The sequence below is a fragment of the Excalfactoria chinensis genome, chromosome 5 (genome assembly GCF_039878825.1).
Source record: "Excalfactoria chinensis isolate bCotChi1 chromosome 5, bCotChi1.hap2, whole genome shotgun sequence".
In the NCBI taxonomy this organism is placed as follows: Eukaryota; Metazoa; Chordata; class Aves; order Galliformes; family Phasianidae; genus Excalfactoria; species Excalfactoria chinensis.
This window is the reverse complement of record NC_092829.1, coordinates 36,535,868-36,549,991: the sequence shown is the minus strand read 5'-3', so window position 1 is coordinate 36,549,991 and position 14,124 is coordinate 36,535,868. Positions and strand designations below refer to the sequence as shown.

Below are 14,124 nucleotides of genomic sequence, written 5' to 3'. Positions count from 1 at the left end.
ACCAGGCCACAGGGGAGAACAGACAGCACAAAGCATTTGCAGGCTGCAGTGGCTGGAAGCTGGGCTGGAGATATGGCCATGCTTCAACTGGGGATAGTGTGCCACCCCACAGAAATGCAAAAGCGAGTTGGCTTTGTTCTCCACTTTTTGCTGGATAGAATAATGTGGAAGTGACTTCGGTAGACAATTTGAGCTTATGCATAAAGGGCTAGAAAGGTGGGAAGAACCTGTCCTGTGGAACATCGTGTCATTTACTGAACTGCTTTTTCAGGGACAGAAATTTGCCTGGTGGTTTCTTAGATGCGCTGAAAAGTCAGAGTTCAATAAATAAAGGACATCAATTTGGGAATGCTGTTGGAAGCCCTATAGCCTCCTAGTGCACATCTATGAAATAACATAATGGGATGTCTTCAGTTTCAAGGTCTAATGCAGGTAATGTTTCCAGGCAGTCTTACATGTTTGAAACTCAGACTGCAGTGCTCAGTTGAGGTTATAACAGGTTTGAGCTGGGGTTTCACTCCTGTGTAGGCTGGTAACCAGCATATTGCCAGATGACCTAAGCAAGCTGGAGGAGCCATTCTCTGATCCCATTTCACAGTCCTTTGTAGGCAGAGGCTTCCTTGGAGAGTGCTTTCTGCACTGTATATTATCCCTGTGCTTGCTGGGTTCAACTGTGCTTCCACAGCACTGACGACACCTTCCTTCTGCCCCTGCAGCTTTCTACAAGTCGTGCTATGTTACATACATGATTTTGGAGGGTTCTATTATACAGTAAGAAGCTAGAGATTCATTGAAGTGTGCTGGGCGTGCTACAAATCAATTTGTGGTCTGATGACTGAATTTCTTAATGTCCATCTTTTATGCCAACTGGTGTTTGCTTTCACCATTGGAGCTGCCCTCATTTGTGAGTAACCCCACTTAAAAATTATTCACTCGTGTCACTGCCTTAGTCAGCAGCTCCATACAAGGCCAGGCAGAGTACTTTCATCCTGTGAGTGAATTATAGGGTAACACAGTTTAATGGCAGGGTAAAAGCCTCAGGATTGCCAGCAAGCCAGGCTGGGGACTTGTTGGGAGGACACTGGCTGCAGGAGGGGTGGGTGAGCATAGGTTACTTCTGTTGTGAAGGTTCATAGCTGTGTTGGTTATGTGTGAGGAAGTACTGAGTACTGCTACCCTGGCATCAGGAGGGCCAGGGGCCAGCTGGCAGGTTGACCCAGCTGAGCTCACCCAAACCTTGTCCCCATCACAGGAGTGCAACCATAGTTGGTGCTGGGCACAGCGGGGAAGTGAGCTGTGTGCCAGCCCTGGCTGCCTGTGCTCCTGCTGCCCACTAGCAGCTGCAGCAGTACCTGGGATTTCAGTGCTTTTCATCTGAGGGTTTGAAGGCCATTAACCATTACTGAATTGCTATGACAGCTCTGGGTAAGTACTACTCCCGTTCCACAGTCTTCAACAAGTTGCAAAAACATGGTGGTGTCAGAGGTGCCAATATATTGTATTCCACATGGAGATTTTGACAGCTGATTCCAGTTGGTTTCTTTCTCCCTCCCCCAGACAAGGCCCTTGTGCTGTAAGAAATCTCTGCTCAGAATTGCAAGGAGTCTGGGTGTTTGCAAGGCATTCTCTGGAGTGTTCTCCCCACAAGAGCTTTCTTGCTGACCAGCTGACCTGCTGGGTGTTCTGTGGTCTCTGGGGAAAGATATTTAAAAACAAACAAACAAACAAAACAAAAAACAAGGATTCTAGCTGTTTCTATACTTTGTTTTTCTTGTGTCTCCAAGTTTGTGATAGTGTAAGTCTTTGTACTCTCGTTAGCTCGATGTGGCTAACTCCCATTTTCTGCTTGTGCACCATTCCATTCAGTCTGATTCAGCTGAGAAGTATTACTGTATCTTGCCTAAAAATGAATTTCCCACTCCCAGTTTAAAGCCAGCTGAAGTGGAAGAGGATGAGTAAACATGAACTCTTTTGCTTGCTTATGGCATGGCAGCATTGCCTTGATTTTCAGGCTGCTGCAGCTGACTCAGTTCAAGATTTTTCCAGACAGGTTCATCTTTGAATGCTTTTTGTCTAAGGCAGGCAGCGGGGTGGAGGCACATGCAGAACAGCAAAGCTGATAAAAGGCAGGAGCCAGCTGGTGGCCAAGACGGCTGGCCCTCCAGGGAGGGGGCTGTTATTTGGGCTTTGTGCTGTTGTGAGTGGCACTCATGAGAGTCCCCATCCCTGTCCAGCCCAGCTGCCCTCAGCAGGCACTTGGCTCTGCCCAAATTTGGCTGATTCCTGAGCCCCTGTCATCTCCCTGTTGGGTTGCAGTTATGTGCTCTGCCTGCTGCTAATTTGGCAGGTGGCTTGGTAGAAGCAGCCCATGCAGAGACAGGTTTCCCTGTCAGATGGGACACACCAGTGTGAGTAACGTCCCCTTTCTCTTGCCTGTCAGCCTCAGCTTTGTTGGTGAGTCACTCAGATGCTATATAGTGATCAGTGCATTAGTAAATGGTGATCACAGTGAATGATGGCCCCTCTGGAGGTGGCCTCTCCTCAACCCCACGTGTAGTGGCTTCCAACAGTCTACTGTAGCGCCTGCCACGGGACTTATGCATTTCTCTGAGCTAAGCAGAACTGACAGCAATTGCACTGCTAACGTGGCATAAAACAGAAACAGTTGTCAGTACCTCTCTGCAGTGCTGAGCTGGCATGGTGTGGTGCAACGGGACACCAGCATGTAATTCAGCACCTTTACCTCGTGGAATGGCTGCTTTCGGTACAGCCTCTGTGACTGGGAAGAGAAGCACAGCGACCTTTTTTTTTGTCTGCTCTGCAGTGGCAGAGGGAGCTTACCTGGGGTAGGACCACTTGTAGCAATTTGTGGGTCAAAGAAGAGCATTGAATGGCTCTGAAATCTTAAGTTTTCAATAACTGGAGCTTGAAATTTTGGCAGAGTGGCCTGGCTGTGCTGGGCAGGCAGTGTGAGGTGGTGCTGAGGCACCCAAGGCAGCAGTAACTCTGGGCTGGGGTCTGCAGAGCTTGTTGCCCTCCCTGGGCCCCAGCCTGGCAGTAACACCGAGAGGGGTTTGCCCTCTCTTAGATGAAGCCAGTGCTGGTAGCTGGAGTGTGACCAGGCATCTGGTACCTGCCCTGCACTTTTGGGGTGTGAACTGACTGAGAGGCACTTTGAGAGAAGACAACTAACAAAACTAATTGCAGGCTTTGTTTTATATTTAAGTAACTCACGTCTGTAATAAAGTTAAGAACAACTTTGCAGTTTCCACATGGCCCCTCCTGCTAGACACTGAGCTCCTGAGGTGCAGAGCATGGCCAGCGGGTCACTCTGGACCTATGGAATGTGTCCAGACTGTGAGGCATGCTCTTACAGAAAGTGACTGAGAAAGGTCTTGGTGCTGGCATCACTGCTGGATGTCCTTCCGTAAGCACCTGAGTGTTATAAGCTTGTTGCGGGTAGAATTGCAGTGACATTGCAGTAATGCTGAGCTCGTGTGGTTTCTGCTGGCCCAGGGCCACCTGTGGGGTATGGGCAGTGAGGCCTCTCGAGGCACGGCAGGATGGCTCTCCTTTGTGCTGGTCGGCATGTGTGGGGACTTTGGAAAGCTTCCTTGTGTTCCTGATCAGAGGTTGCTGCTCTGCTGGTCAGTGGGCACTCTGAGGTCTGTTTGTCAGAGCTGATAACCAGCTGGGAATGGGCCCTGCTGAGGAACAAGATGGGCTGACTGCTCAGTGAGGTCTGATGGGAGAGCTCCTGCAAGTGCATCCTGGAGCCAGGAGCTGGCTGAACCAGCTCTGAGGGACAGTCACACCATCCAAATGTTATCACTAATTTACCCTAAGTAAATAATTGTGGTGTTTGGGTTACTGGTGCAGTAAATAAGGATTGGTACCCCTTGATTGTAGCTTTGGAACTAAATGTTCCATCCAAGTTCTGTGAGTTCTGCCCATGTTACAGGGGTGTTATGACGTCTTTGCCCCTTGCTGGTCACATCTCATCAGATTTCATTTGAAATTAATGATGATGTTTCAGATGCAAAGATGAACTGGACCTTTGGCTGAGTGGAAGAATATGGAATTAAGAAAACTCAGCATGAGACATAATGGGAAAGAGAAGCACTTTTTACTGGAAAGTGATCTGAATCTGTCCAGGGGGTCTGTGTGGGCTGTTCAGCCAAGCCTGTGTGCTGGAGTGAGCCTTAGACACCCCTGACCTTGGGATGAGCACTGATCCGCAGTGAGCCTCGGGCGAGCAGCGGGGATGCTGCTCACGTACCATGAGCTTTAGCTAAATCCTTTTGCTGTAAGGAAAACAGTTGTTTCAGTCCCAGTGAGGGGAGGGTGAGGTAGGTTTTGAAATGCAGACAAAGGAGAAATTGTTTATCCAAATTTTTCATCCTGTTGGAGTGGGAGGGTCATATGAATGCAGAATTGTTCTGTTGCAGTTGCTGACTGTGTTACTATTGTTTATATAACTGAAGCTAATCTCCACCATTTGCATTTTAAAAAAACCCAACAACTCTAAAACCACAGTGTTTACTCTCAGTGCAAGTCAGTGGAGGACTCCAATCAGGAAGGGTTGGGCTGAGGAGAGGCTCTTGTGCTGGGGAGACTGACAGCAGAGCTGTGTGGAGATGCTGCTGTTCCCAGAACACAAAGCCACTGAAATTGGCCACCTCTGTGCATGGGTTGTATTATCTGCTGAAGTGAATATACCTGTGTCTTGAGTGCTGTTCTGCACTGTAAAATGCATTGCAAATTTTTTTTCTACTTGAAAGAACTTTGGATCAATGCACTGTTTTTTCTCAGTGTTAAGAACTACTTTCCAAGGCCTCCAGTTGCCCTTTGTGATAATGGCCATGGAAGAGCATGGAAAAGAGGATTGCTATTATGAACATAGGAAACAAAAATCGGAGGGGTTAAAATACACAACTTTCTCACCTGGGTAGGATCTGGGCTTCTTTCTCATCTTGGAAAATTCCCCTGAAATTTTTTTTTGTGTTTTCTGTGGGGAAAAAAAAGAACTGAATCTCAATCATTGTGTCAGGTTTGTCCTGAAGTGGGAAAACAAGTATCATTTCTGTCCTGCTGGCTGCAGCCTGATGCTGAAGAGAGCAACTGCAGCCATCACCTGAGTAGGCAGTGTTTGCCAGCAGATGGCTGTCCACAGCACCTGAGGTCTGTTCCCTCTGGCTGGTAGGAAGATGTGAACAGCCTCATATGCTGTTTGCTGTGGGCTGGTGGCAAATTGCAGCCACTAGCCTGGCTGCTTCAGCCAAGCCTTGCTATGTTCTTCGTTTGTGGCATAGTGTCTTTATACTGCTTAAAAAAGGAAGTGCGAGGTGGCTTGTTTCACAGTACTGCTCTCATTGCTGTGGCCACCAAAGCCCTTCTAAGTGTTCACTTTTGGCCAGACCCTGCCATGCCACTGGGTGCTGAGTCACCAAGATGACCCTGGCTTCTGGTATCCAGCAATACCAAAGCCTTTGTTAGTACCACAGTGTTGGGACAGAGCATCTCCTGCAGCCAGTCTGGATGTCAGCAGAGTAAGGAGATTAGCAGCAACTCAAGGAATGAATGGAAAGCTTAAATTCTCTCAATCCTATCAGACCTTCAGGCAGCAAATTATCATTGTGCAAATTCCGCAGACAGCCCCAGCACCCAGCCATGCTGGCTGCAGAGCACCCACAGCTGCTTGCACTGCCCTGCTTGCACCCTAGCCTGCATTCCTTCACAGAATCATGCCAGAGAACATGGGAGGGTCTGGAAATTAACACGTTAGCTCCTTAGCTTGCTTGTACTGAATAGTTCAGGAAATCTGACCACCGGCAATTCTCTAACTTGTGCCAGTAGGGCAGTTCCACTATTAACTGGGCAGCAATGCAGTGAGCGATATTTGTAGTGTGTCTTATCTATCCCTGCAGCCTCAAGCATGTGACACGTTTGATCTGTTGTCTACTGCCACAAGATTAACACCTTCCACATGCATGGCTTGTCCGTAATCCCCCCCTCGGGTAAATTATTTAAACATTTTGGCAAAGGATTAGTGAGGGCTTCAGCCCAAAGTGTGACTGCGGGGGATGCGTGCTCACTGCTGGAGAGCTTTAGCATGATGAAACATAAGACAGTAGGAAGGATGGTAGGAAATCTTCAGTAAGAGTGATGGAAGTGAAGTAAGATCTGATGTGAAGGCTATTTTGAGTCTGTTTTCTGATGACTTGTCTCTTTTGATAGTATGTGGAGTTGCCTATGGGGGTCAGTGGCACAGCACTAGTTTACATTGGCAGGAAAGCAGAGGCTGTGCCCTTTTCCATTGAGACTGGATACCCATTTAACTTTGCATTGTGTGTGTTTATCTTGTAAGGTCCGTTTCCTCTGACTGTCAGTCTCTTAGCTACCTTGCCAGTAGAAAATCTCTTGTCCTGGGGAGGAAACATGACCTTAGTGGGAGCTCTTGCAGGCTGTGGGGTCCTGCTGGCTGCTCCCGGTGTGGAGCTTAGTGCACCCGTGTGCCACTTTGCATTTGGGAACAGCATTAAGGCCAGTTTTGCTCTCTTCTAGTGAAGAAGTGGGATAGTGCGGCACATACAGCCATGCATGGATCTCTGAGAGAACCTAAGCACTAGAAAACTTAGATACCTAGGAGCTTACGTGGGAGTTGTCACCTTGAACTTAGGAGCTAAATGTCCACCTCAATTCTTCTGCAAAAGCTTGGGTTTTCCCAGAGCACAAGGGGGGTGCCCAGAAGTGCCCAACAACTCAAGGCTCCCACAAGGCTTTTTCTGCACCTCTGAGGGCTGGTCTGTCAGCCTATGGGGTACATGTCCTGAGTTGATGGCAGTAGTGACTGGAGATGTTCTGTTTCTCAGTGATGGCATTTGAGGCACTGAAGCTCAGATCCTGGTTGCCAGATCACAGCCCAGCTTCCAAAAAGTGGAGTACTCCAATTTAGCTTTACTGTGGCTGCCACTGTTGCAGCATGGCTCTGAGTGCAGTCAGTGTACAGTGAGCTGTGAGGTGCTTTAAGGAAAGCACTTTAAAGAAAAGCCAGCTGTATTTTTAACTTTCTCATTTGTCTCAAGTCATTTTTTATCTTCTCTGTGGCACTCCTTTAAAACTAATGGCAACAAAGGCCGATGGCAGTCTCCCAGCAGATGGCCTATTTGATTTGTTTGCGTTGCTGTGGCAGTACTGGTAATAATTAACAGGTGGGTTCAGGTCTGTGCAGTGTTCAGGCTTTTGTTTGAGTTGGCCACTGCTCTCCCTGAGTGGTGTTTACACAGGCTCACCAGTGGCGTGTTGCTCTGCTCTGTTCCCCTTTTTCTCCAGGACTGAAGCCCAGTGCAAGAGCCCAAAGGGCTCCATTGGGCTGCATTTCATCACTGTATGGCTCAGGGCCCACTGCCAGTGCTGTCTTTTAGGAGAGGCTGCTAATACTGGGTAGTGTTGTCAAAGCCTACATTGGCTCTTGGCATCTTGGGCACTTCTGTCTTTGATACAAGCTGGTTACCTAGGAGGTGGTCCTGCTCTGCAGAACAGCTGCAGCTTCCATCTCTTTAAAAGTTCATGAAATTGGTAACCCAGCATTTGGGTTAGTACAAATGTCTCTCACGTGCAGAAATGTGGAGGTAGCTCAGCTTCCTTCCACTTTTGTGGAATTGAGCACAACTCCATTTATTCAGCTTTATACATCACAGTGCAAATACTGACTATGTAAATCAGTAAGGAGTGGTTTTACTTCTTAAGGCAGAATGTTGAACTTAGTTCAGCATTAGTTATCTATGGTTGGTTCAGCTATGAATGCTAGTTGATCTCTTTCAGAAAAGACTGCTTATCTAGCAGATTCCAGAGAAAGTTGACTTCTACTACACAGTTCAAAAAGGAGAGTACCACAATACCTTAAAGAGCAGCAGAGAAATGCAGCTCCTTAAGTGAATGTGGCTGCAGCTGAGACACTGCGTGGGCTGGGTGATAGGCTGAGGTCCTTCACCAGCTCTGTCGTCATTAATGACACAAAATCTGGGGCAGTTGTGGGCAATTCCAGAGGGACTGGTTAACCTGAAGTGTTGACATTCAGGAACCACAGTGGGGGTGATGCACAGGACATGTACCTGCAACACAAGCTGTGGAGAGCCACATGATGACAGATGGGAAGTGCCGCTCTAAGCTGCCTGTGGGAAAGCATTGGGGCTGCAGTGCAGGTCATCTCCCAGGGCACCTGCTGTGAAGGCTTGCTCACGGCATGCTTTTTCTGGCTTGTTTACTGTGCAAGCACTGCATGTTTGAGTTAAAAGCCTTTGCAAGGTGGAAGACTAGGCTGAGTGAGGACCTGTAGTGTAGGAAGGAGCTGCAAGTTAAGTAGAAGTTCTATAGATGTTGACTGCACACTTTTCTTTCATAGATAAGAGGATAAACCACATCCCAGATCTGTTTGTTTGTTTTTTCCTTCTGTTTATGCAGATGTAAGTTAGAAATAAATGCTAAACTAACTGTAGCAAAAGCATCACGCGTGCAAGGTGAACTGAGCAAAGCCATCCTTCTTGAGAATGTCATTTGTGCCTCCTGGGCCACAGGGAAATTTACAGGGCTGGTATGCTTGTGTTTGCTTGTGCAGGAGGCTGTGGATGGGTGAGGTTGCTCAGAAATTAAGGACTTCACAGGGAAAGATCATCCCCTGCCTTTGGCTCTGTGCGCTTTAATTGGGATAAGCCAGGAAACTGTTCTTTGTTCCTTCTTCCTGAGCATGAAGTTCAGGGGTTGTGCTGCTTAGCTGCTGCCACATTTTGTCTTTTCCCAAATCGGTGCTTAATTTTCTCTGCACACACTCAAAAACAACCTTCTGAAGAGCCTTATACACACCAGTGGCCTGAAAAGAGACTGCATGCCTCTGCCTCATGCGGGTGGCATGTGTCTTTGGTACTGCCACCGGGCATCCAGCCTGATGGCAGTGCAACCAAATGGAGCCAAGAGCCTGCAGCTGCAAAAGCCAAGGCTGCCCTGCAGATTCCATCTCTTTGTGTACCAACTGGAGAACCCTGTCAGGACTGTACCACAGAGCCTGGCAGACACTCTCAGCAACCACTGCCAGTGGCCAAAGGCCACCCAAAACAGAGGTTGAGGTCCCTGACTCCATCTGATTCCTAACACCTTGCTGTTACCTTTGTGCCTTTCCTAGGCTTCTGCCAGCCTGTGGCTGACCAGCCTACCTCCCCAAAGAAGGCAAAGAGCATCCTGGAACACCTCAATGTGGAAAGCTGGTTCTCATCCCCTGACCCTGAGTGGGCCACCGTAAAGGTCATCCCTGAGGAGGAAATGACGGAGCACAACCTCCTTGCTGTTCGGGTCATGGTCACCAGTGATGCAAGCAGGTACTTGAAAACATAAATAGACCTTTAAAAAATAGGGGGAAGCCAGGTTTTCTCTGGGAAGATATAGCAAAATATGGTACCAAATACACTTATAGTGGGGCTTAAAATAATAATAATAATAAACGAGAGAGAGGAAAAAAAAGAGAAAACAGAAAAACTTCTCATAAAAACAATTGTTCTTTACCACAGCCATAAATCCCACCAGACACATGACTCACTTTGCAGGAAATACTCAAACATTTGTATCCCACACAAGGGCCTGAGTCAGATTGAAAAACATACCCCAGTCATCTCGGGTTCAGCTATTCTTTTTTTCCAAAACCTTCAGAAATCAGGCTGTGCTGTGGCAATGGTGCATCCTGCAACCCCACTCTCCTGCTACCTGGGTACCACCAGGCTGTAGCCTCACTACCTCTCTGGGCATTTGATGGCCTGCCCACCCCTAAGTCATGTGAAATCCTACAGCTCTCCAAGAGCTGTCAAAGGAAGTCTGATTTCTATGTAAGAACAATGATATACTGGCATTCAGGACAGGATTCTGTGGGAGTTCACTCTTATTGTAGTAAAGATTAGATTGGTATCTTCCAAGTAAAGTAGTTTTCCTTACTAACAGTTAAAGAAGAAAAAAAAAACAAACCCAAAGCAAACCCAAAGCTATTTGAGTTGCATACTCTGTGAGGAACCTTACTCTTGAAGTCCTTTAAGCACTCACTCATGGTAGTGTGTGCGTAGGTTGCTGAGAGCAACTTCTCTTCCACGTGAGAGTCTGAAATGATCTTTGTGCTCTGCCACGCATCAGGGTGTTTTTAGGGACAGGATTAATCTCTGCTGAGGTTTCTCCCCACAGAGAAGTGAGAGCTCGGGGTAGGGTTTTCTGCCTGTTGGACAGATCTTGCTACAGCATGTCTGTTTGTGTCCATATTAATACCCTGAGGCTGTTTGTGCCTCACACATGAGCAGCACGCAGAGAGGGGAGCCAGTTAATCTCCCTGATCTGAGGGATCAGCTCCTTTTCCTACAGCTGTGACAGTCCTGTGTTTGCAGGGAGGCCTCTGGTTCCTGTCCAGGCTGACACTGCTGTTGACACCGGAACGGTGTGTGCCAGTACCCCTGAGATCAGCCTCCTGCACTGCCTTCAGGGACCACGCACTCGTACTGCTCCAGCCAGTGAGCCATTGCCTAAAAAGGTTGGGCAAGTGAAATAGCAAGTGACAAATGGCATTGCAAGGTCTGACAGAGTGTGTAGCCAGAAAAATGACTGGCTTAGTCAAACAGCTTGCAGTTCAAGCGCTAGTGCTTGCGGATAATGACTGCCTATCAAGCAGAGCTCAAAGGACAAGCCCCATCCTACTGCACTTGTGTCCTTGCCAGCCAAGGGAAACTGATGTTTTGCTCTTTAAAACGGAAAAGTACCTATCAGTATTCATGGCACGTCTTTTTCTTTAGCGTGGTGCTCTGCCCAGTCTCAGTGTAGTGTCTTGTAATCTCAGCTATCAGACTTACATGTGTGAATAAGTGTGTGTGTGTATACAAATATAGATATAGAATATGTATTTCAGTGTACGTACTATTACCATCATCAGGGAACTTGCTGGCCCTCCAGCTCTTCCAGTGCCAGCTGGATCTGGGTGAAGCAGGAGTACTGGCTGCTGCTATGTATACCATGTATATGTCAGCTTCAGACTGTCTGCAGCCAATATCTGGTCTGGTTATGAGTGACACAGTCTCAAGTTATCAGAAAATGCTGCCCAGTCAGAGCCAACCACAGAGGTTTTGTTCCAGCCTCTGCTGCGGTTCCTGGCCACAGCCCTTCCTTTAGTACATCTTCCTTATGTTGTGTGGGCTCTGTCCTGGGGCTGTCGTAATTAATCTTTATTTCTACAAGGCAATGAATGCTACATAAATATGAAACAGCTTTCTCCCCGCATGCTAACGTAAGAGGGCATGAGCTCTTCATTTTCAAGTGGAACTACTAGTCATCACAATAAATCTAAGAATCAACTTAGCAGCATTGTTTTCATTAAAAATAGGCTGAATTGCATGGTGGCACGCTTATTTATGGTGGTGGGATTGCGACCTCATCAGAAGGCCTGAAAGTGTACATTCCCTATAATTTGGCTTTGAGAGATTAAAGAAATTCTCTTATTACTGGAGAAAAAACAAATGAACAAAAAAAGATTCATAACTGTCTGCCAAGGTCATTCTCCTGCCCAGAGGCAAGGTCACAATGCATGTGTCACCCTGGGTGTTTGTGTGGCATACTTTTAGTTATGTTCATCTCTGGCCACTCCTTGCACTTGCTGTGCCATCCCAGTGGCTCGCTGATGTACTGAAGCCAAGGCTGCCTGCAGCAGGTGAATTTCAGCTTCTTTGCTGAACACAGCAATCATGGGTCTGAATCTGGATAGCAGAGATGTTATGGGAGTGTGGATGTGTCAGCTGTGTTTTACCCACAGTAAGCTACAGGGCTGCAGTAATAACAGCAAAAAATGCAAAATTGAGATGCCATCTCTGTCTGCAAAGCCTCTATTGTTGTCAGTGCTGATGCTGGTGCATGTTGCACAGAAGGGGAAATGAACACCTGCATTCCATGTGCCTTCTGATCTGTCCCGCTCTCTTCCTTTCTTGTCCTCCCTAGCTCTGAGGGGGAATCTGATTTTGATGGCAACTCCTCCAGCTCTGATGTGGGTGAAAGACAGACCCCGTTGCTGGAGCCCCCCGCCTGCCCAAGCCCCCCACGCCGCTGGACATTGCTTGCCAGGAGCCCTGTGGCACCAGAGGAAAGCCACAGGTCATCCAAAGTCATTGATGGTAAGTGGCATCTCCAACACCTGGGGAGCTGAAGTCAGAGTTGAGGGAGAGGCTGTGAAGGTTGTATTCTTTAACAGTGTCTTCATTTTGGAGCACCTTTTGGGTGCTCTAACTGTTCTGCATGTTCCTTTCTTCTTTACTCATTGGTTGAATCCTAACATTTCTTTTGGTTGAGCTGCACCCAAACGCATACAGTTTGCTGCAAGGCACTACTCACTGCAGTGCTCCTGTGACACCTGAGGCAGTAGCACCTCACACCCAGCATGTGGGGTGGTAAGCACTCCCCCTCTGGTAAGACTTTGGGATGTTTTTAGCAGCCTATGCCATATCTGTGGCATTGACTAAGCAAGGGCAATTTTTGGAAGCACTGGAGAGCTCTGCTCTGTTTGGTTCATTTATATTTATATATAGCTGCTTGAACTATTTGTGTCCACAGAAAGCATGCTGAGGAAAGAATAGAACTAGTAGGGAGGCAGTGAGAGGTTTAGGGGCAGCCTGCTTCTAGGGGAAAACTCCTTTCTGGAGCTGGAGGTTGGACCTCCATGGTGAGGACTGCCATGTTTTAGGACCTCGTAGTGATGTGCTGGATCTGTGGAGAACCTGCTGCTTTCAGAAAGTGCCTCCAGAGCTCTGCCAGGCTCACACCCTGATGTTCTGATCCCCCAGGAGTGGCTGTTCACCCTCCTGAGTTGGCAGCAGCCCTGCCCTGGGGCTGTCCTGCACTTTGGGGCACAGGGGTGGCTATGCTGGTGCAGTGTGTGGGTGGAGCAGGGGAGCGGCTGTCCAGCCAGCACATCCAGGTGTACCCAGGGAAACTGGTTTGGGGGGGCCTCCCCCCAGTGCCTTCAGCCTTATGTCCACATTGTCAGCTCATCCCATGTGCTGATAGCTCATGGCTGGGACCCTGAGAAACTTGATGGGGTTTGAGATTTGTTAATTGCATTTGGTGTTAATACTCTTCTCCACGTGGAAAAAGCTGTTTTGAAACCAACTTCTACATCAGAATTCACTTATGCCTGAGCAGTGGTGATTGACTTAAATGTGTGTTTATACTGAAAGGCTTATGCTAAACACCAGTGTTCTCAGCATCCCTGCTGGGTTTTTATACCAGAGGTGCATGTGGTGCTCAAGCGTCCAGGTCCTCTGATTTGTTGTCCAGGGTTTTGGGCAGCCCTCAAAGGCTTCCTCCTTTGTGTGAGGAGCCTTCTGCTGTGATGGAGGAGCTGGGAAACGATTTTTACTGCAGTAAAGGGCCATCAGCCTTCATTCCTTCCCGCCTCCCACCACCCCCGTATGTGCATTTTTAATTGAACCAAATAAGAGGGGATTTTGCGCGGCATTTTAAATTGTCTCCTGAATAAAGAAGCCTTGTTTCGAGACCAAAGGCCCCCGTGTCCCCGCGAACCGAAGCCCTTTCCAGCCCCGCAGTGCCCCCTCCCGGTCGGTCCCGTGCTGGGGTGAGCTGATGTGTCTCTTCTGCTTCTGTCTAGCGCTACAGAGAGCCAACAGCTTCCACTCCACTGCCTTAAACAAGTATCAGAGTTGGAGGAGAAAAATCCAAACGAGTAAGTACACCCTAAGAAGCAATGGCTTCTCACTTGCACTGCATCCTGTGTTCCTTCCTCATAAATGTCTGTTTCTCCATCTCCTTTCCTTTAAAAATTGTATATTGGAGTTACAAGGTGAAGAGACAAGGCTAAAACTCAACAAATATTTTATTTCCGCTTTCTTGTCCTGAAAAGATCAAGTTCCCCTTTTGTGTGATTGCTTCTGTCTTTATGACTGATAAGGGAATCCACACATCATTTATCTGTCCGCGTCTAATTCATATTGCATCTATTCATTTACCACTGTAGCACCCAGATAATGAAGTAACCAGCATTACTGGTTCTCATTTAAGAGTTCCGTGTGATTTGGGCTGAACCTTCTCTGCCCATGGCGC

The 14,124-nt window shown here is 47.8% G+C and overlaps 1 protein-coding gene across 1 annotated transcript in view; it reads left to right on the top strand.

The window, feature by feature from the left end:
- MICAL2 (microtubule associated monooxygenase, calponin and LIM domain containing 2) overlaps positions 1-14,124 on the top strand; it is a 141,963-nt gene that overhangs the window by 105,855 nt on the left and 21,984 nt on the right. The window contains exons 30-32 of the mRNA XM_072338690.1: positions 9,179-9,371; positions 12,010-12,182; positions 13,673-13,747. Of these exons, the coding sequence (XP_072194791.1) occupies positions 9,179-9,371; positions 12,010-12,182; positions 13,673-13,747 (441 nt within the window). The remainder of the gene's footprint in view (positions 1-9,178; positions 9,372-12,009; positions 12,183-13,672; positions 13,748-14,124) is intronic.